At 43.0% G+C, this 23427-nt stretch overlaps 1 protein-coding gene across 1 annotated transcript in view; it reads right to left on the minus strand.

The window, feature by feature from the left end:
- Positions 1–2036: 2036 nt before the first annotated feature.
- Positions 2037–23427, minus strand: part of LOC125435783 (protein mono-ADP-ribosyltransferase PARP12-like) — a 30122-nt gene continuing 8731 nt past the window's right edge. Inside the window, exons 3-12 of the mRNA XM_048502163.1 lie at positions 19211–19475; positions 16975–17073; positions 15960–16083; positions 14023–14206; positions 12578–12698; positions 11357–11453; positions 8963–9044; positions 7443–7573; positions 5759–5910; positions 2037–3521 (exon numbers count right to left, since the gene is read on the minus strand). Of these exons, the coding sequence (XP_048358120.1) occupies positions 3232–3521; positions 5759–5910; positions 7443–7573; positions 8963–9044; positions 11357–11453; positions 12578–12698; positions 14023–14206; positions 15960–16083; positions 16975–17073; positions 19211–19475 (1545 nt within the window). The 3' untranslated portion in view covers positions 2037–3231. The remainder of the gene's footprint in view (positions 3522–5758; positions 5911–7442; positions 7574–8962; positions 9045–11356; positions 11454–12577; positions 12699–14022; positions 14207–15959; positions 16084–16974; positions 17074–19210; positions 19476–23427) is intronic.

Here is a 23427-nt window from a genome sequence, read left to right on the forward strand (position 1 = left end):
TGTGCCTTGCTTGCTCTGTGCTTAGGCCGCCTTTATGAGTGGTGGCTTAGGGTGGCAATCCCCTTTACAGTAACAGGCTAATGTCAAGAGGAACCATGCGTAGAACTGAACCTTCCCCATCTTATATTGCTGTACTCAATCACTGATCTCACAGTCCCGCTCCCTTCTAATATCAGAGCCAAACCTGGGGGTGGAATTCATCATTTTGGATGTTAAGAACAGCTCCCTCAGTCCCCACTTCAGAGTGTGGTCAAAACTGTTGCAATGAAAACGGAGGCAGCTTGAGGAGTGCCAACACAGGTCCCTGCCTCACACCTGCACACTTCATCTGGTGGTTAGCTGGATCAAGGAGCAGACTACTACTTTCCACCTGCTCCCTCTTCCCTTCTTGCAGCTGCTGCCCCACTGAGGATGGGAAAGGAAAAGGAGAGTCATTGCTAAGTTAGCTATGCTAACTTGCTCCCATAAAAATGGTAGTGGCAGCCTTGGGAACTCAGGCAATCCTTTGTCTCCAGCAACTACTCTGCTTCACCAATTGCTATGATTACACATGCTGAGGGACCAGAATGAATGCCACCAAAATGGGTCAGATTTCATATGGAGAATCAGGCATTGCTACCTCCCAGGCTGAAAGAAACATAAGCAGCTCTAATTAAACATAAGGCAAACTGAAGAAGTTAAATTAACATTATCACCTATTCTTAAATCAGCAAAGGAAAAAAGTAATCTGCCTCACCATACTGGAGAAATGGAGATGGTTTAATTTTACCAGAAATCCTGCCAATCTGCTCACAAGAAACTCCCCAGACCCTGCTTCATGAATATATCCTTCGATAAAGAGAGCTCCTCCTCATACATAAAACCCACATGCTGTCCAGCCCTCTACAAACAGCTGTCATTTCCTATGAACACTCGATCATCTCAACACCTTCCTTCAGATAGAATCATATATAAATTCACATGTTCACTGCTTATATCTGGCAGCTTATAGGGCCTTACAGCCTATAGCAAGAGCTCTACATCAAGCAAATATTGATGTTTTAGGATCTGCTATTTGGCTACAACTTGCTCAGCATCTATACATGTATGATGTTAAAAATCTTTTTCTATGATTGAATGGTTATTACAACAAAGCTTCTTGAAGGAATTTGTAGTTTGTCTCAGTCAAAATTGTCCTTTTAAAATAGCCGGAGAAGGGATTTTTTTGAAGCTGCTAAAATTATTATTTTCCTAATGAACAATTTGAAATGTGGTTTTTTTTCACTGAATAATCCACACTATCTTTATATTTTCAAAATAGTTATTTTGACATTTTTTCCACATTGCTAAACCTTTTGAAGCACATTTTCACAGCACAGAGACCAATGACCGCTGCCCACTTCATATCCCTGTTCAGTCTGCCAGCCATCATCCAAAGTATTGTGCTTAAGGTTTCTGCTATTCACCCTTGTTACTTCATGCTTCATTTTCTTGCACTAAATGAGCTTTCCTGCCTGCATACACCCTAAATCAGTGGTTCTCAACCTTTGGGTCGGGACCCCTTTGGGGGGTCTAACAACTCTATCACAGGGGTCGCCTTAGACTCTCTGCATCAGTGTTCTCCATCTGTAAATGTTAGGGTTGGGGGTCACCCGCAACACGAGGAACTGTATAAAATGGTCACGGCATTAGGAAGGTTGAGAACCACTGCCCTAAATGTTAATAAAAAACACCATTTTTTACTTTTTAAAAATAGGTCCATTATTGTAACTGTCTGCTGAAAGATAAGGCCCCATTTTTTTTTCTAACTGTGCTGTATTTTAAAGTTTGATATTTGGACGATCATTATTTATTTCCCCCAACCCAAGAGCCACTGAATGGCAGTAAATCTTTAGGAAAATAAGGTTATAAAACAACAAACATTTCTTCCCCTGCTGTCACTTACAAATTCTTCCTGCAAGTAGGATACTAAAGACTGCGTTCTTGGCTGGAAGGCACAACTGCTGGATACGGCAATATTTTTTTTTCAAAAAAGAAATAAAAGGAATATTGGAAACTTCAAATTAATAATCCTTTAATTTGTACTTGAGGAGAACCAGCTACATTGCAAGAAAAGGATAAGCCAAGATGTATCCACTTGACTCTTACAACATCAAAAGGTTCAGGAACTTGAGCTAAAACAGTAGATCCTTGGAAACCCTGATGAGATCGCATCACAAGCTGAGCTAAATTTATCCACTGAACTAAAAGAAGAATTATTTTAACAATACAGGTATCAGATGTCAAGACTTTTCCATGGCCTTTAGTAATATTCAGAGAGGCATACAAGTTTCCACTGAGGCTGAGACCACAATCACATATATGTAGCAATATCTGAAGCAGTCCAAACTGCAAGATTATAGATACCTTTCCCAGTAGCCAGAATACACTTTTTAAAATGCTTTCATTAAAAGAGCTCTATTAAAAGCACTTTCATTAAAAATGATGCTTTTCCAAGAAAATCTGGATTTTAAAATGAAGAGTGCTTACCATAAAAGCGATGCAAAACAAATTTAAAAGAAAAGTCCTAGGTAGCACATTTCTTTAAGAGGTAGACAAAGGAATCCGAGTAGTCCAAGTAAAATAAAAGGCTTTTCTAGCTCTAGAAATATCATGGGAGGCAGCTCAGGTAAAGAGCAAGTAGTTGCACTCTAGATATCTAAAGATAACACAGATCCAGTTATAATTAAGTTTCTGATATTATCATTAAAAGTGCCAGAGGTGTGCTTCTCAGATTATGCTTCAAGGAACATATTTAGTAGGGGAAGTTAGGAAATGCCCCCGCTCCCCCCGGCAATCCATCATATATTGCATCTGTGGCCTTATGTACCTGAGGTTTTATACACAGACTCTCTACAGTACTGATTCACAGAAAGCCCCCTCAAAATGGTGGAAGTGATTGCAAAAATATTCCAGTCTATGTCAGTGAGGGAAAAGACACTTCAGAAGTTGTGCTAGAAATTGTGGAAAGGAATGCCATTCTATGCAGGTATATTCTATGGCAGACTCACTGTAACTTGATGGCATTCAGTGAAAATTCATGAAATATGGTGCTGCCTTACAGGGGCCCGGGGGGTGGGGAATGAACAGTAAGGGGGGGAAAGCCACATAAGTATGGACTAGTTAAAATATGCAACAGTCTTCAGTTAGACTTCTGCAATGTAGTCGGTAAACCAGAAAGAAAAGCAATCAATACTCAAGAGTAAGTTCAATCTAAGTGGAATATTCAATTAGGTATTCAGGGTAAATTTGATGCTTTTCAAAAATGACGAAGATCGACGGATTATGGATGTTATTCACACAGCTGTCATAAAAAAGAGTGTTCTTGCCTTCTTTGGCAGGAGGACGGAGATAGTGAGATGAACCATTGGTAAACTCCCCCACTAATACCCGTGACAGAAACATTGTCTTGGAGATGGATAATGCCAGAAACATTGTTTTTACGGTGGAATTGTGTCCGCAGTAGTTATCAGAATATGAAGCATCCCTTGCAAAGTAGCTTCCTGTAAGGGGAATGGGAAGTGGAAGGAGAAAAAGAAAGACCAGTAAGGCTGCTTCCTGTATCATCTCTTGGTACTGCAGAACAAGTGAAAAATCTCACAGGTTCCAAAATCCATAAATGAAAATCCTTAAATAGATCCTACCAGGTGGATTCTAAGAAACCCCAAGGTCATAAAATATCCTGCTCAATTTAGAGGTTGCATTTCATGCAGATATTACCATATTAGGCCTCATTCAAAGATCAGGAAGGTTAAAAGAGGCCTTGCTCACTCTTGAAGAAGCCATCAATAGATCCTATGGTTCTGGCCTACTACTGCCCAGGCTTGAACTTATAGTTGCTGGGAAAGCTAGTTGAGAGGGTGGCTGTAGAACAGCTACAAGTATTTCTGGGGGACGTATTGGTATTGGATCCCTTCCAGTCTGACTTCCGCCCTGGCCATGGAATGGAGACCATACTGGCCGCCACAAACCAAATCCGGATGCAGCTGGCAGGTCAGCGCTGCTGGTGTTATTAGACCTCACAGAATTTGACATGGTAGATCATGATCTTTCAGTCCACTGTCTCACCATCCTGGGATCCAGGGTACAGCCTTAAAATGGTTGGCTTCGTTTTTCTAAGACCAGGGACAGCAGATGATAAGTGGATGGGGGCCATCCCAGAGGCATCCATTTGTTTGTGGTGTGCCACAAAAGGTTATCTTTTCCCCATTGTTGTGTAACATCTACATGCAGCCTCTGGCACAGCTTGTTCAGAGCTTTAGACTGAGTTATCATCAATATGCTGATGATACTCAGCTTGATCTGTTGATGAATGGCCAACAATTGCCGCCCCAGATGTTCTGGCACAGTGTTTGGAGGTTGTGGCTGGTTGGTTGGAAAAAAAACAGACTAAAGATGCAAGTCCTATGACTCGGTCTGGGCAGTCCGGTGAAGGGTTTGCAACTGCCGAGGTTTGGCAGTGCAATGTTACATTCAGCCATATCTGTTAAAAGCTTGGGTGTGGCTTTTGAGTCCTCCCTATCTATGGAGCCCCAAGTCACAAATATAGCAAGGATCGCCTTTTACGATCTCAGACAGGCTAGACAATTGATTCCTTACTTGTCTCACCCTGACTTAACCACAGTGATCCATGCAACAGTCAACTCCAGGTTAGACTACTGTAAATCACTGTATGCAGGCCTGCCCTTGAGACTGACTCAGAAGTTGACACAGGTCCAAAATGCAGCGGCAAGCCTTTTCATGAGAGCATCAGTGAGAGACCACAAAACTGCACTGGAAGCCAGTGGAATTCTGAATCAAGTTCAAGGTTTTGGTTCTAACCTTTATGGCCCTGAGCGATCTGGGACCCTTGTATCTTCGGAACCATATCACCCCAAATTTCCCACAGAGGACAGTTCTGTCCTTGGGTAAAAAATTACTGGTGGCTTCTGGCCCCAAGGATGTGCAATTGTCCTCAACCAGAGCCAGGACTTTTTCAGCCCTGGCTCCAGCCTGGTGGAACTCTATGTCAGCAGACACCAGGGCCTTGTGGGACCTGAACAGTTCTGCACGGCCTGTAAGACACAGATGTTCCACAGGGCTTTCAGTTGAGGCCACACATTCATTCTGAATTCCATCTGCTTGCCTCCTGACAACTAACCACCAATGTGCCCCTAATGCCTGATGTTGCCTCCTGTTCATTTCTCCCACGCTCAGACAATGTCAATCTGGAGGGCTGGGTGGTTTATCATAGGTCAAGGCTATTAGTCTACCACCTGAACTTTGTTAGATATTAATGAGTTGGTTTTATAGAATGCTGTTAAACATGTGTTTATGCCGCCCAGAGCCTGGCCTTGGTCGGGAAGGGTGGGATATAACTAATTAATATAGCTAAAACTGGGATTACATTTTCTGCTACAATGTGCTGCTAATTCACGTTCTGTTTGCAATTCACCTCTAATTTGTCACTTTTACTACTACATTTCCCTTCAGCTAATCCTCCCATTTTCCATGTTTAGGCTACCCTGCACAGGTCTTTCAAAATTTCATTTTATTTTTGTATCATTTTTCAGATTTTATTAAGCACCTCCCCACCCTGGACATTTTAGGAGTAACTAGGTTCTATCTATAATGAAATTCTGAACAATCTATTTAGAGCAAACAAAATGGAGACAAAGGAAACATATCACATCTTAGCCACAGCTGTCTCCAATGAAATCACTGTGGACAAAGAAATGTATAAGGTGCAGAATGAGGTGACCTTTGCCATAGGCAGTCCCGTGAACTCCACAGATCCTCCAGTCAAAGTTCTGCTGGCAGATCGCGTCAACATGGTTTGCAGCTGTCCCATGGAACAGCATCCTTTCATCTACATCCTTTCCTCCATTGGCCTTCTTCATTTGTTCTTTCTGCCTGTAAATGAGAAACAGCGCCAAGCATAAAGACAGAGCAACCATTGACTTCCTTTAAATGACTTGATCAAAAGAAGGCCGATCGTTCATGTGTAACAAAGCCACTTATTACAAAATTATCTTACTCCTTTCCCACTATCTTGTTACCTGCTTCTGTGTCTCAATTCTGTCAAAACTGAGACCACCTTTTATTAGAAGCAAATACCATTTTCTATGGAGAGATGGCTCCATTTGAGCACATATTAGTTAGGCAAAAATATGGCCTATATGGAGAGGCAACTTTAAGAAACAAGGAAGGATGGGTTTCTCATATTTTCTGTATGGCTTTGTGGGCACCGGAAGTGAAAGGCAGTTTACTCAGGTACTAAAAGCCTAATCTGAATCATTGTCTACTGCTGTTTCCAGAGGTGCACACCTTACATCTAAAGACTGTTTAGGTGAGTGTACTATACTACGGAAAGAATTCTCAATGGTTTTACAAGATCGTCCTCGCATTTTTTTTTCTGATTAACATATAGGAAGTGGTACTCAGTTACTGGGGACTCAGTAATCAATGTGGGCATTATGAAGGGAAGCTCCTCTCATTAATTATTAGCTCAGGCTTTACACACATTCATCATTAACAGTATTTTGTGGCTAGCTCCAATAACTATGAGTTTGCATGACCCAGGTCATGAAAGCTTTTTAAGGATCTACAGATAACTGACGTTCTTCCTTCTCCAGCTGAAAAGGGAGATTATGCAGCCATCAGGAAAGCTATTCTATAGAAAGCTATTCTATTGGGAGAGCAATATAATAACATCCTACCAAGTCCGGCATTAAACGACAAGTTCATGGATTGCAGCAATAATTATAATGATAATTACTCACAGCAAACAACAAATTTGGTTTTAAAAACAGAAAAGAAAAACTTTAAACCTCTTGAAAAAAAATAAACTGTTTGTTATTGTGCCTGGGTCCTCACGCCTCATTTGGTCACCTAAAATGTATTCCCTGTTGGGAAAAGAAGCAGTCTGGGGCAGGGAGGGTGCTCTGGGCTCTCCTGAGTAAGGCTCATACCAGAGTGGTTGAAGCCAATAAAGATCCTCCCCCTCTCAATTTCTGACATGCCTACATGTCCAAAAAGGTTGGGGACCTCTGAATTAAGTGCACAGAAAAACATGAATACACCTACTCCATACTTCTGATTTGTAGTGCCAAAGTAGCAGAAGATGTTCTAGAATGCCAGTTGGCTGCCAGCTGTGAAATTCTAACTTCCTGGCAAATAATTCTATGCAGAATGAATCCCAGCACAACCATAATCCAACAAGTATCAATTCTTAAAAGGAGAAAGTATCTCATAACTACTTGAGCATCCAAATTCAAGTTACAATTCTAACAGGACTCTACGACTTCTGTTATCCATGGTTTAATTTTTAATTTTAAACTAGGCATGTAATAGCATTCAGTCAAAGACCTCTGTTAAGCAGCAGGGAGATACAGGTTTCAGAGAATCCAGACTGCTGAAGACCAAAGCAGTAGTTCTGCACTTACCATTGAAACACTTCCCAGAGAGCCAGATTCTGAATTCTCTGGATCTTTTTAATTGTTGCCTTGGCCATTGTGCGCTGAAAGTTAACCTGGACCTTTCTGTACTCATTTGATGATGACTGAAGGGTGATCAACTACAAGTGGAAAAACAGATCTGTGTGACAAAAGACCACTTCAAATAAAGTTAGACACAAAATAAACCACAGACCAAACTATTTTGTGAGAAGATGGATTTGGGTATGCTTGACCCAAATCTGTGACTTGATTGTGAGTATGTTTTCTAAAGATAGCAAACCAGGATTAACACCATGGAAACATCCTCCTATTCCACAAAGTTCATATTAACCACCTCCAACACATCTTAAAAACAAAAAAACCAGTGCTGGTCTTATAAGACTTGAGTGGATTCTGCACAGACCAAAATTAGCATCTGCAGGACATTATTGTATTGTATTATTCGATTTGTATACTGCCCTCCCCCAAAGGGCTCAGGACGGTGAACAACAACAGTATAATAACAAACATCAGTAATCATAACATCAAGCAAAAAAATCAATAAACAGTGTCAATAAACATAGGACCCCACCCCCCGCAGGTGTTTCCAATGGGGTGGGTGGGGAAGGACTCTCACTCCTTCCCATGGGCAGCAGGTGGCAGCTCACCAGGTTGACTTCTGCTTGGCTGGCAGGCAGGCAAACCAACAGGGAGGATCTGTCCCAGGCAGGGCTGAACAAGCCTTATTATATTATAAAAACCATGTTGTAGCAGAACTTTGCACAGGTCCTGATCCCAAGACAAGTTTGGCCCATTTTATTCCCGTCAACCTGGGATTTTCAAAAAATTGCTACACCAATTCTTCTGCAAAATCCTGGGTTGGGGGCGCTCCTGTGCGACCAAAATGGGCAGAAGATGCTTTATTTCCCTTTCTTCCACCTGTTCACTTTAGGTTCTGCACTATCCCCTAGGTCAGGGAGTATCTGCCCACCTGCTATTCAGTGCATGTTGGCCAGCACGTTGAGGGGAGATTCTCTGAGCGCTTGCCTCCGTACAAAATACCCCAAGCATGCTTTCCCCATGATAGCAAGTAGGACCGCCATATAAATCTACACCAACACATTCATTATTGCTGGGCCATTGCAGGGAGGTGCTTTTTTAAAAAAATGTTTGAACATGCACAGCTACACAGGTGTAGCCAATCGGATTGTGGGATAATCAGCATGACTGCAGGGGTTCATTTTTGTATGCCTTCCCAGCTATGCATGTGTCACAGGAAATTTAAAAAAACTGAAAAAAACCTGTCTCCACGCGAAGGTATGAAAGCAACCCAGAGCAAGGTAGCTGTGTCACAAGTCTTTCAACTGCACCCAGGGAAACATTTTGTCTTTTCACTTTGGCAGTAGCCAAACAACATTTGTAAAACATCTCCACAACACTAGTGCAAAAATCTGATACATACACAAACCCAGAGGAGAACAAGTGATACTTGGGACTGTGATACTTATGGGCAGCTAACAACATCTCACCTTATATCCAAGTTCTGGTAAGGCTGACCGGTCCCAATGAGATGGAATATTTGAAGATCCTTCCTTCAATAGCTCAGGCCCACTTTACACAAAAACAGAACAAATAATTAACACTGCCACTAATCTATAGTTTTATTAAAAGAATTAACAACTGCATATCAAACAAATGTCTGAGATAACAAAATGTGTTCAAATGTTCAAATGTCAAGCATACCATAAAATGTTCAAATGTCAAGCATACCATAAAACAGGCTCAGTGTAGTGTAGCTCCAGATTTGTGAGCTAATTTCAAATGGATTTATTCAGTTTTAAAAACCCCAACACTGTTCAGTTCCACAGCGCCCTGTTCAATTCCACAACAATGTCCATCACTGTCTCCACCTTACCTAAAAATTGCCAAAACTCTATGGGCCTCGTATGTTTTTATGAAGTGTAGTTCACAGCGTAGGTCATATTTTCTTTCATTTGAGGGCATTACAGCTATGACAGCCCTTTCCCCGCCCCTTCTGTCACTTTCTGGATAAATACAAGGCAACACTTTCCCTTACAGCTCTGCCTCAGGAAACTCTAATCTAGTTCAAACAATTGTTCATCTTTAAGATGCCACTGGACTTGTTTTATTTTCCTGTGTTCGACTAACAAGGTAACTCCTCTGCAATCACCCTGAAGTTGGCCTGCCTTCCTGAACCCTGAGGGGGAGCGTGCTTTTATATACAACACTTTCCACCCTTCATTCCCCACCGCCCACAGCTTAAGGGCAGTCATTGTGCAGGTTCCATCTCTTTTGTAGGCCTCGACATAAGTATTCTTGCTTATAGCACCATCTCTACGGTCTGGCTTTCCTAAACTGGCCATGCAATTTTTCTTCCCTCATGAAATTCAGAGCAGGAATAACTCACCTGTCCTGCCAAGCTTTGGACACCTGCTGAGCTGTTGATTTGTGATTACTGTTACTTTACAAATAATTTCATTTTGTGTTTAAGTCCCTTCCATGGCTCTGAATTTATATATTTGTACATTTTATATTTTCTGGCATGTTTATCTTTGCAACTAAATAAACATTTATACATCCCTATACTAATCACTGTAACTATATAAATACTAGCTTAACAGTGTATGCCTGGCACTCCCACTTCAAAAAAAGGAGGTGGCATTTCAAGAAGACTTGAGTTTTCACAAGTCAAAACTAGACTAGGGCTGCAATCTCTAAAAAAAAACCCTTCCGGAGATTAAGCCTTACTGATTAAGGTGGGACTTACTTCCAAGTATACCTGCTTAGGACAACTCCCCAGATGAACTATAGCTCTCAAGAAAACTGGTGGGGGGAAAGCAAGGAAATCTGATGGCTAGATTTCTTGCAACAGTCCAAGAGTGATATCGAGTTCACTAGCGGAGAGGCACTGAAGTGCTGAAATGGTGTTAGCAGGTACAGAACAAGCAACCACATTAGGAGTATATATAGGACAATGACAAGGGTTTGAAAAAAACCTACACACTTCTGTGGTCTTTCCTTATACCGTATAAACTCGTGAATAAGCCGAGGCACCTAATTTTACTGCCCAAACCTGGGAAAACTTATTGACTCGAGTATAAGCTGAGGGTGGGAAGCCAGGAGGCAGAGGGAGCTCCTTATTTGGGCAGTGACCTCAGGAGGAGTCACTGCCCAAATAAGGAGCTCCCTCTGCGGGGTTTGAGGAAGCCCAGCCAGCCAGGGTGCCTCAGGGTTTCCCCTTCACCCTCAACAAGCAGCTTCCCAGCAGCAGAGAGGTTGTTCCGGCCCGCCCCCAGCCTCCTTGTGATGTATAGAAAATCGTGACTCGCGTATAAGCCGAGGGGGCTTTTCTCAGCCTTTAAACAGGGCTGAAAAACTCAGCTTATACACGACTATATACGGTATTTAAAGTTTAAATCTCAGTGTGCTTTGTTATTGAGATCAATATTTTTTACTATGTCCACAGGCTTTCTGGCTACCCTAGTACAGTCAAATACCATTCCAAGTTATAAACTGTTCACTTTAACTGTAATATACATGACATAAATAGTTAATATCTGCCTCTCAAGCCCTGCTCCCTGGGTCATTGCCTTATGAGGTGACGCAGGTGGTAACTAAAAATGGGATTTTCTGTGGTGGCATCTCACCTTTGTAATGCCCACCCATTGAGGCTCACCTGGAGTCTACATTACATGCTTCTAGGTGTCAGACTAAAAAATAAACGTTCACCCAGTTTTTTAAATTAGAGTTTTCATATCAGTCTTTTAATTATCTGTTTCTGTTTTATGGATCTTTCCATGCTGCTGGTGTCTAATGGCTTATTTTTATACTGTGATGCTTAATCATACGATGCCCCAAGCAGGACTCTGTTCTAAATAAGCACACACGTGCCAATCACCAACCTGATTTTCTTCTTCTCTATTTCTTTCAAAGGCACAAACTTAGGTCGCCTACGAACATCTCGTTCTGTCTGGTAGTGCACGTTTTTCTGTTTCATGGCTTAAAACAAAACAGAACAGCCCTTACATATCCTGCAAACCGTTATAACCAATAATCTGTTCTGCAAACAACACCAGTTGCAAGTGCCAGGTTAATAAACACGATTCAGAGGAATTGATAAATCTGGTTCTGAAGTAAACTTTAATGCTATTTATATGCCAAGGAGAGAAACTGCTTCCAGAGAGGCCGTCCCATCTTCCTCTTGGGCCTGCTGGAGTCACACACATCTCAGAAATTACAAACCTGGTTGATATTGCTCATGATGGTGAACTTAGAACCAGACCGAAAGCAGAGCTGATCCCAACTCAGATGCATGATGGATACGGAGAAAGAGGGCCCAATGTGAATCATAACCTTCTCTGACTCTGACCTAGCTGAACAATCTCCAACTGAAGACTATTTTATACAGACTAAATTACAACTAGTCAAGCCAACTGTGAGAAGAGCGGCACAGAAATACAGTACAGTCACACAAAAGTCAGTGAATGCACACCCCGTATCAGCCAATAACAGCTCTGTTCTGGTGAAAGTGTTACAATTGGATAGCACGAAGTTTGGGCATACATGCTCAAAACATATCTCCTCAAAGAATTCTGATTCCCTAGTGAAAACCACATTGAGGTTGGGTAGGCAGAAAGCTATGTTACAGGAAACATCCAGTGGAAATGTGTTTGGTGCCCAGAATAAGGCCCCTTCCGCACATGCAAAATAATGCATTTTCAAACCATTTTCACAACTGTTTGCAAGTGGATTTTGCTATTCTGCACAGCTTCAAAGAGCACTGAAAGCAGTTTGAAAGTGCATTATTCTGCATGTGCGGAATGAGCCCTAGTCACACCACCTAACCAGCCAGAAAAGAAAGAAGCTTATAAATAGTCCTAAGAAAGCGCCTCTTATTTTGTTAACTTAGTCCAGTGACCCAGATCATGCTTCACATAGGAAGGGTCTCAGGCTTGTAACAATGAACTTGAGCAGCAGATAGAAGAAAGATATCAGAAAACTTTGGCCAATGTCAGAGGACAACACAGAGGCCGTGAGACCACTAAAAGCAACTTTATAGAAAATGTTTTAAATCAGCACTGTTTTAGCACACTTAAATGGATTCAGGACCATTACAAACATACCTTTGAAATCAAGCACATATTTCTGAGTCCCAGCTGTGAAACTGAGAGTTGGAGACGTTTCGGATTGATAAGCTTTCTCAAGGTCAAGGCTGCATACGGAGGCAGCATCCAGGTCAATATCCTGCCAGCACAAAACCAAACAAAAAGATGTTTTCAAACTAGCTTACAAGAAGCACTCATGCCAAACTTTGCTTACAGAAATTCCCATGGGGTCTATCTTGGCTCAAGGCTGGCCTTCTCATTACGGAATATTTCCAACAAAATTCAAGATGTAGTTATGGGGATTGCGTACATGTAGCAAAGTGAGGAGATTTTTAGAGCCATTAATAACATCAGAAATGGACCTAACCCGAGAATATAATCTCCCATATTTTCAGTTCTTTTTCAATTAGGAAAGTGCTTCTCGTTGCAGAAAACTCCACCGCTCTTTGTACCTGTCATGATGACGCCAGTTGGGGGAGAATTACTTTCACTTTTGCAGGTGCTGTGTTATCACTTCTAGCTGTGGCTGGGAAGGGACTCCAGGCTGGACAATGTGAATTGTCTGCTTCTTGTGTGGGGGTAGGGATCTTACACTCATATTATCATGGGTTTGGCGCATTTTTCACCAGAACTGTCTTATGTTCCTGACTGCCAATCTTAGTACAGCCAATCTTAGTACTGCCAATCTTAGTACAGTCTTCAATAAAAACCTTGAACCAATCAAGGGATTTATTGTCTGAATGGGGAATCTAACATTAAGAAAGTTCTGGCAAAAAACATTTTTGTTTTTGGCTTGTGCGGAACGGGCTCAAGACAAAACACAGCCACTGAGAAGACAGCACGATAATTTACACAGCATTAAAGCGTTAGGTTAACCATATGTTTAACTAGTCCCTAAAAGCCATTGTCCATGCCAAACCATCATGAGAAAAATGCTTTAAAAATAAGGCACAACCACAGAAAAGGCCCTGTCCTTGTTAACTATCTGCCCTACAGTCAAGACTCACTTGACCATCAATAAGTAGACTTGTTTGAAACAAAGATCTCTTTGTATTGTCGAAGGCTTTCACGGCACCCAAAAGATCTCTTTATTGAGGGCATAAGATGAATCAGGAACCACAGCAAGGAAAGTTCTGATTCCCAAATCACACTTTTCACAGTATATTTCACACTCCCTCCACCTCCCTGAGCTAGCAGTTGCAACAGTTGTGAGAACAGCGAGCACTTGGCCTTCAGTGGCCAGACACAGAGAGACAAGCACCTGTGAGAAGAAACAGAAGAATTCATGCAGACAGTTACTACCCATCCCACTGAAACACAGTGTTCACACCTACCTTCAATGGTGGAGCAACCTTTAAAGCAGGGCAAACTCCTGGAACAGCCTAATATACCATTAGACCTTCACAACATACAGAATGCATCATAAGGTTTATTTCAGTCTACAGCTACACTGTATTACATACCTGTTCCCCATATTCATGCCACACCCCATATTCATCTTTCCAATACCACAGCCATTCAGTAGTAAGGATATAGTGAGGCGGCTTGGTCACAGAGGATGCTGTTGAGAGGCGTCTAACTGGGGTCCGGCCACATGTCATACTGCAGAAATTAATGACTACTTTTCCAACATCACCCAAGTCAAACCTGTACATTTAAGTTTAAAAAAAGAGGGACATGTGTCTTCTTTCAATTGAAAGTTTCCCCAAACCCAGAAAAGCGTGTCTTAGTGCAAAAATGTTACAAACTGCTAGTCTAAGCAAACCAACATGAAAATCTGCCGGTCTGCTTGTAATCAACAGTCGTCTTCACTACAAACAATATTTCAGGATTCTGCTGGGCCAAATATTTGGGAGAGCCAGCATGATGTAGTGGTTAAGAGTGGGTGGACTCTAATCTGGAGAACCAGGATTGATTCTCCACTTCTCCATGTGAGCAGCAGAGTCTTATCTGGTGAACCAGAATGTTTCCCCACTCCTACATTCCTGCTGAATGACGTTGGGCTAGTCATAGTTCTATTCAGAACGCTCTGAGCCCCACCTACTTCACAAGGGGTCTGTTATGGGGAAAGGAAGGGAAAGGAGTTTGTAAGCCTTTTTGAGCCGCTTACAGGAGAGAAGGGGCGGGGGAGGTATAAATCCAAACCCAAACTCTCCTTCTACTATTACTACTGCTACACTGATATTTTGGCATAAAAGACACCCATCCTCCAAAAGCTTACCTTTCACACCACTAAACTGTGCTTAACAGTTGTTGATTTTATAACATCCCCCCCTCCACTCACTTTCTTCTTCATGCACAGAAGGTAACACAGCCAGTCAGGTCGGCTTCTGAGGGCAAATAACTCAGACTGCAGACATCCTAACTCTGGACTAGTTTCATATCTGACAAATCTTCTGTTCCCAGGAAGGCTGACAAACCACCGCTCGGTGCTGAGGGGAAGTGCTGCTGCCAAATGCCAAGAACCTGAGACCACGATCTATAAATGTGTGGTGGGAAGCAGGTCCACTTCAGCTCTGTGAACAATTTAATCCTGTAAGACAGAGCTGGGAGCAATTTGGTGCTGGCAGGGGGAGTTATAAGTAAAATGCTATGAAGAAAAGGCTTAAGAGAAAAACAGCATTCTGGGGAATGGGCGTGGCTTAATGGTAGAACTTGGCATGCAGAAAATCACAAGTTCAACCCCTGGTATCTCCCATTCGGTCAAGAAGTAGGTGATGTGGAAGACCTCTGCCTGAGGCTCTGGAGGGCCACTGCCAATCTTAGTACAGAAAACTAACCTTAATGGACCAATAGTCTGATTCAGTATAAGGCAGCTTCACGTGGTTATCCCCACTCCCCATTTCAGCTCAGAACTATTTTGGGTACAGCACTGCAATATAAGAATTTTTAATTTCAAATCCTACTTCTTCATAATTTAAGATCCTACTTCTTCAAAGCTCAGTTTACAAGACATAACTTAACAGGTCTTTAGACTCTTTATACCCCATAAATAAACGAAGAAAAAGAGTCTGGATTTCTATTTTCTTTTCAAAGCGGCTTACAAACTCCTTCCCTTCCCTCCCCACAACAGACACCTTGTAAAGTAGGTAGGGTTGAGAGAATCTGAAAGAACTGTGACTGGCCCAAGGACACCCAGCAGGCTTCATGTGTAGGAACAGGGAATCAAACCCAGTTCTCCAAATTAGAGTTCACCGCTCTAAACCACCACACTACACTGGCTCAAAGCAATTTACAAGGAAAACAAAAATACAATGCAATCTAAAATCACAATAAAAATGCCACCAAAGTCAATTTCAAGCAGGAAATACCAGCGAAGGATCTGACATTGTTTCTGTAAGACAGGGACTTGGATCAGTATTTTTAGAACCAGACTAGCATTTGACCAATAAATCTGTACCTTTCATTGAAGGGATCACAGTATCGCTTTTCAATGTCCTCCATAAGAGGCAGCTCATTCCATTCTGTACCATTCGAGATTTCCCATCTGTACGGCAAGTGGAAGTGAACTCGGATACACTTATCTAGGCAAAATTTTTTAAAAAGTGTTAAACCTATGGCCTTTTAAAAATGGCTTTAAAATGACACATTAGACCTGTCAAGCAGGTTCACAGCCAAATGTTCAAGATGTCCACACTTTTCACCTGGTGCAAATGGCCTTCATTAATATCGGTTGTGGATGACCCACAAAAAGATTCTTTGGTCTAACTGAAACCAAAGCCATGGGACACAAAACCTCGGGACTTCAAAATATTAAGAGATGCCCTACAATGTCTGGCCTCAGGATGTCAGAGGGAGGGGAACTGCATAGTTTCTCTGTTCTCATCAAAGGAAAAACTCTTGATCAAAACAATGGATTAATTAAAGACTTTATGTGCATGGGAATATGGACGCAGCAGAAACATATTGATCAAATGCCCCACGAACCTTCAGGGGTCCCCCTTAGGAAAGAGGGATTACTCCCACTTAATTTGTGGATAAGATTCAAGCAACATCCACTTTAAATGGGTTTTTCTGCATTCCTAAAATTGGTTATGAGTACAACTGAAACTCCCACAGGTTCAAAGAAACGCGCACTGGAAGATGACATACATCTACAGGCCACTGTGACAGGGTTTAGGTAGCAGAATTAAAAAGCAAAGCGCCATATCCCAAATGCTTACTGGCTTTCTTTTCCCAGCAAAAGGGTTGTTTTAATAACAGTGATAAGTGAAAGGATTATTTCAGCAGATATTTAAATGCGACAAAAGTTTATCAAAGCTACATAAATCCTATGACTTAATTCTCGCCTTACTTGGGGTACCATCTTTAAAGTATGCAAAGCAAAGATGAGAGCTGGCTTTAGAAGGCAGAGAAAAAAAATTGGGGGTGGGGGAGAGACAGGGAACACCCAGATCTTCAGCATCATAATTTACCTTGGAAGCTACAACTTTTCCTAATGTGGTACAGGCAAATCATATTTGATTCTTCATTGATGTCAGTAGTCACTGGTGTTTGACCACTGCTCCTTCTTGCTGAGAAAAAAGAAAACATGTGCTGTGAGTCTTGTGCTGAACCAAACCCAGCCATATGCTGCAAGGGAAGACAAAGAAACTCGTGACATTTTCCAACCAATTTAACTGGATGGGAGCCTGATCCAAACACAGCCATCAGACAGTCTTCAAAGCTAAAGAGTTCCAACTGCTGCAGCCTCTCTTCATAAGGAAGGTGCTCCAATCCCTCAATCATCCTCGTTGCCCTTCTCTGCACTTTTCCTATCTCTTCGATATCCTTTTTTGAGATGTGGCGACCAGAACTGAACACAGTACTCCAAGTGCGGTCGCACCACGGCTTTATATAAGGGCATGACAATCTTTGCAATCTTTGCAATTATCAATTCCTTTTTCACAGCTGCCATGCACTGAGTTGCTATTTACAGTGAAATAGCACATGAATGAGCTGCAAGCAGAGGAAACCTCCATGGGGAATCTCCATGGAGACTCTCCTACAACACACAAAATGGCAGGTGCGAGCAGTAGATATGAAAGTTAAAGGTTTGGGAGGGAGAAATAAAGTGTTTCCGCCTGCTGGCATTTGCTCAGCAGGTAGGAATGGTCTTCAACCTGGGTTGGGGGGAAAAGATTGATAGTTTAGCAAACTTTGAAAAACCCAGGTTTAGAAGAATGTAACAGGCTGAACTCATTTTAGGGAGGAGAGCTGTGTGAAGTTCTCCCCCCAAACTCTATTTATAACATCCAAAAGATGTTATATTTGTGCTGTGCAGAATCCACTTCTTTCTTAGTCTGGTCAGGTAACATCTGGATTAGAGAGCCAAAACTTGTATAAGCATTTTAGGTTAGCGATTTTGATTTTATTATTTTTCCCATTGCTTTGAACTGCTCTTACATCTGTAATCTTTTGTGCACATTACTTTTGATAAACTTTATAAATTATATCCAGCGGTGTTATTTGGGTTTTGAGGCTTCAATCAAAATCCAGTACTTTAGCTGTACAAATTAATTATGTCTTTGGAACAACCACTTGTAAATGTCCCACTTTGCATGGCTGAATTCTTGATTAATACCTGGTAAGACTAAAGACATGGTTAGTCAGAGGAACTGGTAGTAGCATGATACCCAGGGGGCATGAAGAATCACTTCTGTGTTTTGTTTTGCCTGACCTGTCGCCTTAAAGAATCGGAACACCATGACAAGGTACAATACAATTAAGCTAAATGGCTCAAAAGTTCTGTGTATAGAATCAGAAACAGAAATATAGCTATTTTTCCCAGTTCTAAAATTTAGATCTTGTTGCATAATCAAACACCTCCCTCCAAGCCCATGAATCCTACCAGGCCACAGTCACAATACAAACCTTACCTTTTGTAAACTGGCTGGCAACTATCATTTTAGAGGAGGGCACAAACATAGCCAAGACCACTTGCTTTTCAGAGGCACACAGCTTTGCTGACACAGAATCCCACTTATATAAGCTGGTACTGAAGAGCCTCTGTGCTGAGCTAGAGCTCAAACGAACAGCACAGTTTCAGCTAACTGGACTCAGGGTTCAAATCCTAGCCATTGAAGAAAGGGCTAGATAGGCACATTTGCACACTTTCTTAGCTGCACAGTATTTCTGACACTCACAAAGAACGTGCAAGACTGACTCAATAAGGTAGAAGAATCTGCCTCAACAAGGGCCTGTGCTCAGAACAAGTTTACCAAAAACACCTCCTCTGTTTTTGAGACAGGAAACTGTAGTTGCAGTTGTGCTTCCTAGCAGAGTAACTCCTGCCGAGTCTTTGGCATTTTTCTTCCTGCCAGTTCCATCTTTCTGTATCTCCCCAGAGGGGTTCAATCAGTGGCAGCTTGTTCCAATTTTTTTCAGCTGTTGCTCAAACACTCTTTGAGGGCCTACCAAGAAGGTTAGTGCTATCCCTTTCCTATTTATGTTGAGGGAAGTACACAAAACTGCATTATATTGGCATGCTTGGGACTGCCTTTAGTGTCCAACTTAAGTGCTGTCTGATTGCAGATTTGGTTGGGTGCTACTTTTTATTGGTTGGTAATACTACTCTCTGTCTTTGTGATTTTAACGATTGTATGTGCACACAAACATGAAAGCCTTAGGCCCATTATGTAAATGTTTTAATGAATAAAATAAATACTCTACCTTTTAACGCTGATGTTGTACTATGTTTGAGGTCATATATATTCCTGTAGATCAAGGGAAGTTTACCAATCAGGATTCGGCTCAATCCCCACTTCTCCAGCTTGTCATAACATTCAGGGTCAAAAATGTTATGTGAGCGTCTGCAGTTGCTCCCAAACCTGCATGTTCCCTGGAGGTAGTACTGGCATATGTGAAGTTTGATACAGATCTTCTTAAAGGTACAAGATCCAAAGGGTCCATCCCCTTTGTTATAGTATGTGCATATCTAAGAACAGAAAGAGAACATGGATACAATAATAGACACTATTAATCCAAGGAAAGATGCAAAAATGGATAAGCAAATATTCAGATGTTTCTAAATTACATGAGTTCTGACAGTAGCCTGAATCCTCAGTGTCTAGACCAGGGGTCTTGAAACCATGGCCCTCCAGATGTTCACGGACTACAATTCCCATCAGCCTCTGCCAGCATGGCAAAGTGGTAGGGCTCATGGGAATTGTAGTCTATGAACATCTGGAGGGCCATAGTTTGAAGACCTCTGGTCTAGACAGTAAACTTTTAAGAGGTGAATCACGCAAAGAACATAAGAACATAAGAAATAGCCTGCTGGATCAGACCAGAGTCCATCTAGTCCAGCACTCTGCTACTAGCAGTGGCCCACCAGGTGCCTTTGGGAGCTCACGTGCAGGATGTGAAAGCAATGGCCTTCTGCTGCTGCTGCTCCTGAGTACATGGTCTGCTAAGGCATTTGCAACCTCAGATCAAGAAGGATCAAGATTGGTAGCTATAGATCGACTTCTCCCCCATAAATCTGTCCAAGCCCTTTTTAAAGCTATCCAGGTTAGTGGCCATAACCACCTCCTGTGGCAGCATATTCCAAACACCAATCACACGTTGCGTGAAGAAGTGTTTCCTTTTATTAGTTCTAATTCTTCCCCCCAGCATTTTCAATGTATGCCCCCTGGTTCTAGTATTGTGAGAAATTCTCTCTGTCCACATTTTCTACCCCATGCATAATTCTGTAGACTTCAATCATATCCCCCCTCAGCCGTCTCCTCTCCAAACTAAAGAGTCCCAAACGCTGCAGCCTCTCCTCATAGGGAAGGTGCTCCAGTCCCTCAATCATCCTTGTTGCCCTTCTCTGCACTTTTTCTATCTCCTCAATATCCTTTTTGAGATGCGGCGACCAGAACTGGACATAGTACTCCAAGTGCTGTCACACCACTGCTTTATATAAGGGCATGACAATCTTTGCAGTTTTATTATCAATTCCTTTTCTAAATATCCCCAGCATAGTTTGCCTTTTTTTACAGCTGCCATGCATTGAGTTGACATTCCCATGGAACTATCAAGTAAGATGCCCAAATCCCTTCCCTGGTCTGTGATTGATAGCACTGACCCCTGTAGCGTGTATGTGAAGTTTGGATTTTTTGCCCCTATGTGCATCACTTTGCATTTTGCTACATTGAACTGCATTCGCCATTTCTTAGCCCACTCACCTAATTTATCAAGGTCCGCTTGGAGCTCTTCGCAATCCTTTGTGGTTCTCTGTAGTCGACCCACGTGGTCAGCGTAAGAACGAGACGAGACGCGGAGATAACATCTGGTGGAGATCGCCAGCAGCGGGAGCCCGGAGGTCCGATGTTCCTAAGCGAGTCTCCAGCGTGCTGGTTCCTGGCACCTTTTATTGTTATTCTATCGAGGCGTGTAGGAGGGAGAGACCCGGAGGAGTTCGGGAGGCCGGGGCCCGGGAGGCGGAGAAGTCATCATGTGATGCATGATCTCACCTGGCTCACGTCGCCCGAGGAGAGAGGCGTAAAGCGTCTGAGCCTAATCCTCACCCGTGGGGCAAGACCATTGTCCCCTGCGCCCGGTGGTGACGGAAGCCAGATTGATTCATGACCCGTGACTCATAGGGGGGGATGAGGAGTAGAAGGTGCGCGGTCGCGACCAACAAGGCCCGTAGAGTCCGTTAAGCGTCTAGCGTTCTACCCGCGGTGCTGCTGGGTCAGCAGTGCATTACCCCATCTCCTCCTTTTTACATTTTAGAAAAGGGGACCCGAAATGCTAAAGGGGCGATTTAAAAGGGGCGCTTGTCTCCTCTCCGCCCGTCTGGTCAAGCTGACCAAGCTGCTTGTGTAACATTATTCTGAAACTTGCAGTTTGCTGAGGGGTAAAGGGAAATTGAGGACTTCTTACACCCGCGTTACAGGCAAGATTAGACCGCGTTGAGCGAAACAAGATCCGATAGCTTGGCACACAGAATTAAACCAATGCAGAGCTGTACAATAGCACTCAACCATCCTCCACGGCTAGCCAGCTCCAGGAGAGGGCTGACCACCAATGGGAGCAAAGGCATCCAGACATTCGTAAATTAGGCAGCAATATATACAAGACATGCATGTTTGTAGATAGGCGACATCCCTCATATAAATGAAAACAATAAACACTTAGCTAAACAGGTACATGGAGGCTAGATGCAAAGGAAGGAAGGCAACCCGATGGTTGCATAATTATCCAATGCATGGCTCTTGCTGTTTTGACTACCAAAGCTACTGAAGCGATGGTACGTTAGAGAGTCCATGGGTTTTCTCAAGAGCGTGAGGGAGAGCTACTGATAGTCTTTAGCATTGCAAGGTTCAGTGATTCTCGAGAAACGGGTTGTGCCGAGAGAAGTGTTCCAACAATATTCCAAGCTGACTGAGAACAGGCGGAGAGTCCAAGGGTTAATCTATCAGGAATGTCCCTGGCTGCAACTCCAAGCTTCAGCCAGGGGCAGAGAGGGAGGAGAATAGCGATTGTAGATGAGGAGCAGCAACCGCGGTTGGCATCAACCTCTGAGCCCACAGCTGGCCCAGGCTGCGTTCCCCCCCCAGAGTGAGCCCCAGCCGAGGGCTGTGATCCTTGTGGAAGAATGGGTGTGCTGGCTCCAGAGATCCCTCCCATCTCCGGCCCAGGCTGGGGGCAATGAGACCCTCGACAGGGAAGCGAGGTCGGATCCTCAGGGAGGCCCAGCTCCATCTCGGGATGGGGCTGGCCTGGCATGGCCGAAGGCTGGACTCCTGTATGGAAGAGAAAAGACAAGCAGCTTTTCCCAGGGGTTTCGTGCTGGCTGAGTTAATCCTTATAGATGGCGATGGAAGCCGAGCCCTGAGTAGAGCGGGCAATTTTTTTTGATAGATAGAGAATAGAGAAGAGTACTTTGGATATGGTCTGCTGGATGAGACCTTGATTGGAGTGCGATGAGGGAACTACTCCCCTTTCTTCGTTTGTTTTGGCCAAGCTTTGGGTTAAGAAACGCCGGATTGGCCCATTCCGACAACGATCACTTGCAACATTCAAAGGCGTTAAGAGATACAAGGCGGGGAATTGCCCGAAGGCTTAGGAGAAGGGAGAGGTCATATCCAGGTGGGATGTTTGTTTGTAAGAAACAATCCCAATCACCGTCTAAGAGTGTGGGTTTTGCAAAACAACCCGAACAATTCCACAATTATAGTCATATAAGTAATATAGCATCTATAGGAAGATATAGAGAAGATGCAAAACAGTTCCTGGGCTTGAGGTTTGATCACAGGGAGCAAATTGAGAGGGTTTGCAAAACCCTTTATCAGATCCTAGATCTAGAGGTGGGGTCGTCAGCCCATTAGAAAGAGGGAGGAGTGTGCAGAAAGGGAGAGCAGGGGAAGGGGTTGGAAGTCAGCTCTACCTTCCCTCCACGTGAGGACTGGCGGTTTGAGCTACTTCCTACCTTCTGGCCGGAGGCTGTGTAAGATAGTGTGTGGCTGAGAAGACCCCCCTTGGCACTTTGACTAGCTAGGGAACCCTCAGCAGCGAATGTGGGAGCATGAAAATGATTTTTGCTTCATATGGAAACTTGCATGCGCCAATGTGGCAGTGTAGAGCTCAGATGGGCCGAAGGAAAAGGTTCTCAAGGAGAGGTTTGAAGAAAGTTTTGAAGAGTTTAAACTAAGATGGGCGGCAAGCAGAGTCCCATCGGTATCCTGAGAGGAACAACATACCGCGAGCTGTGTGTCCGTTTAAGAAGTAGGATGCTGTAATGCGCTGAAGCCTTTTCAAGGACATTGGCTAACACATAATCAGAAGGAGAAAAACTTTAATTAGGCTTACAAGAGCATAGCTTAGAAGCCAATGGAAAAATCTCCCCTACTTGGGAAAACTTTCAAAGGGGTCTCTCTCTTGAAAGGGGCAAAGACATA

Source organism: Sphaerodactylus townsendi, linkage group LG06, assembly GCF_021028975.2.
Source record: "Sphaerodactylus townsendi isolate TG3544 linkage group LG06, MPM_Stown_v2.3, whole genome shotgun sequence".
Lineage (NCBI taxonomy): Eukaryota > Metazoa > Chordata > Lepidosauria > Squamata > Sphaerodactylidae > Sphaerodactylus > Sphaerodactylus townsendi.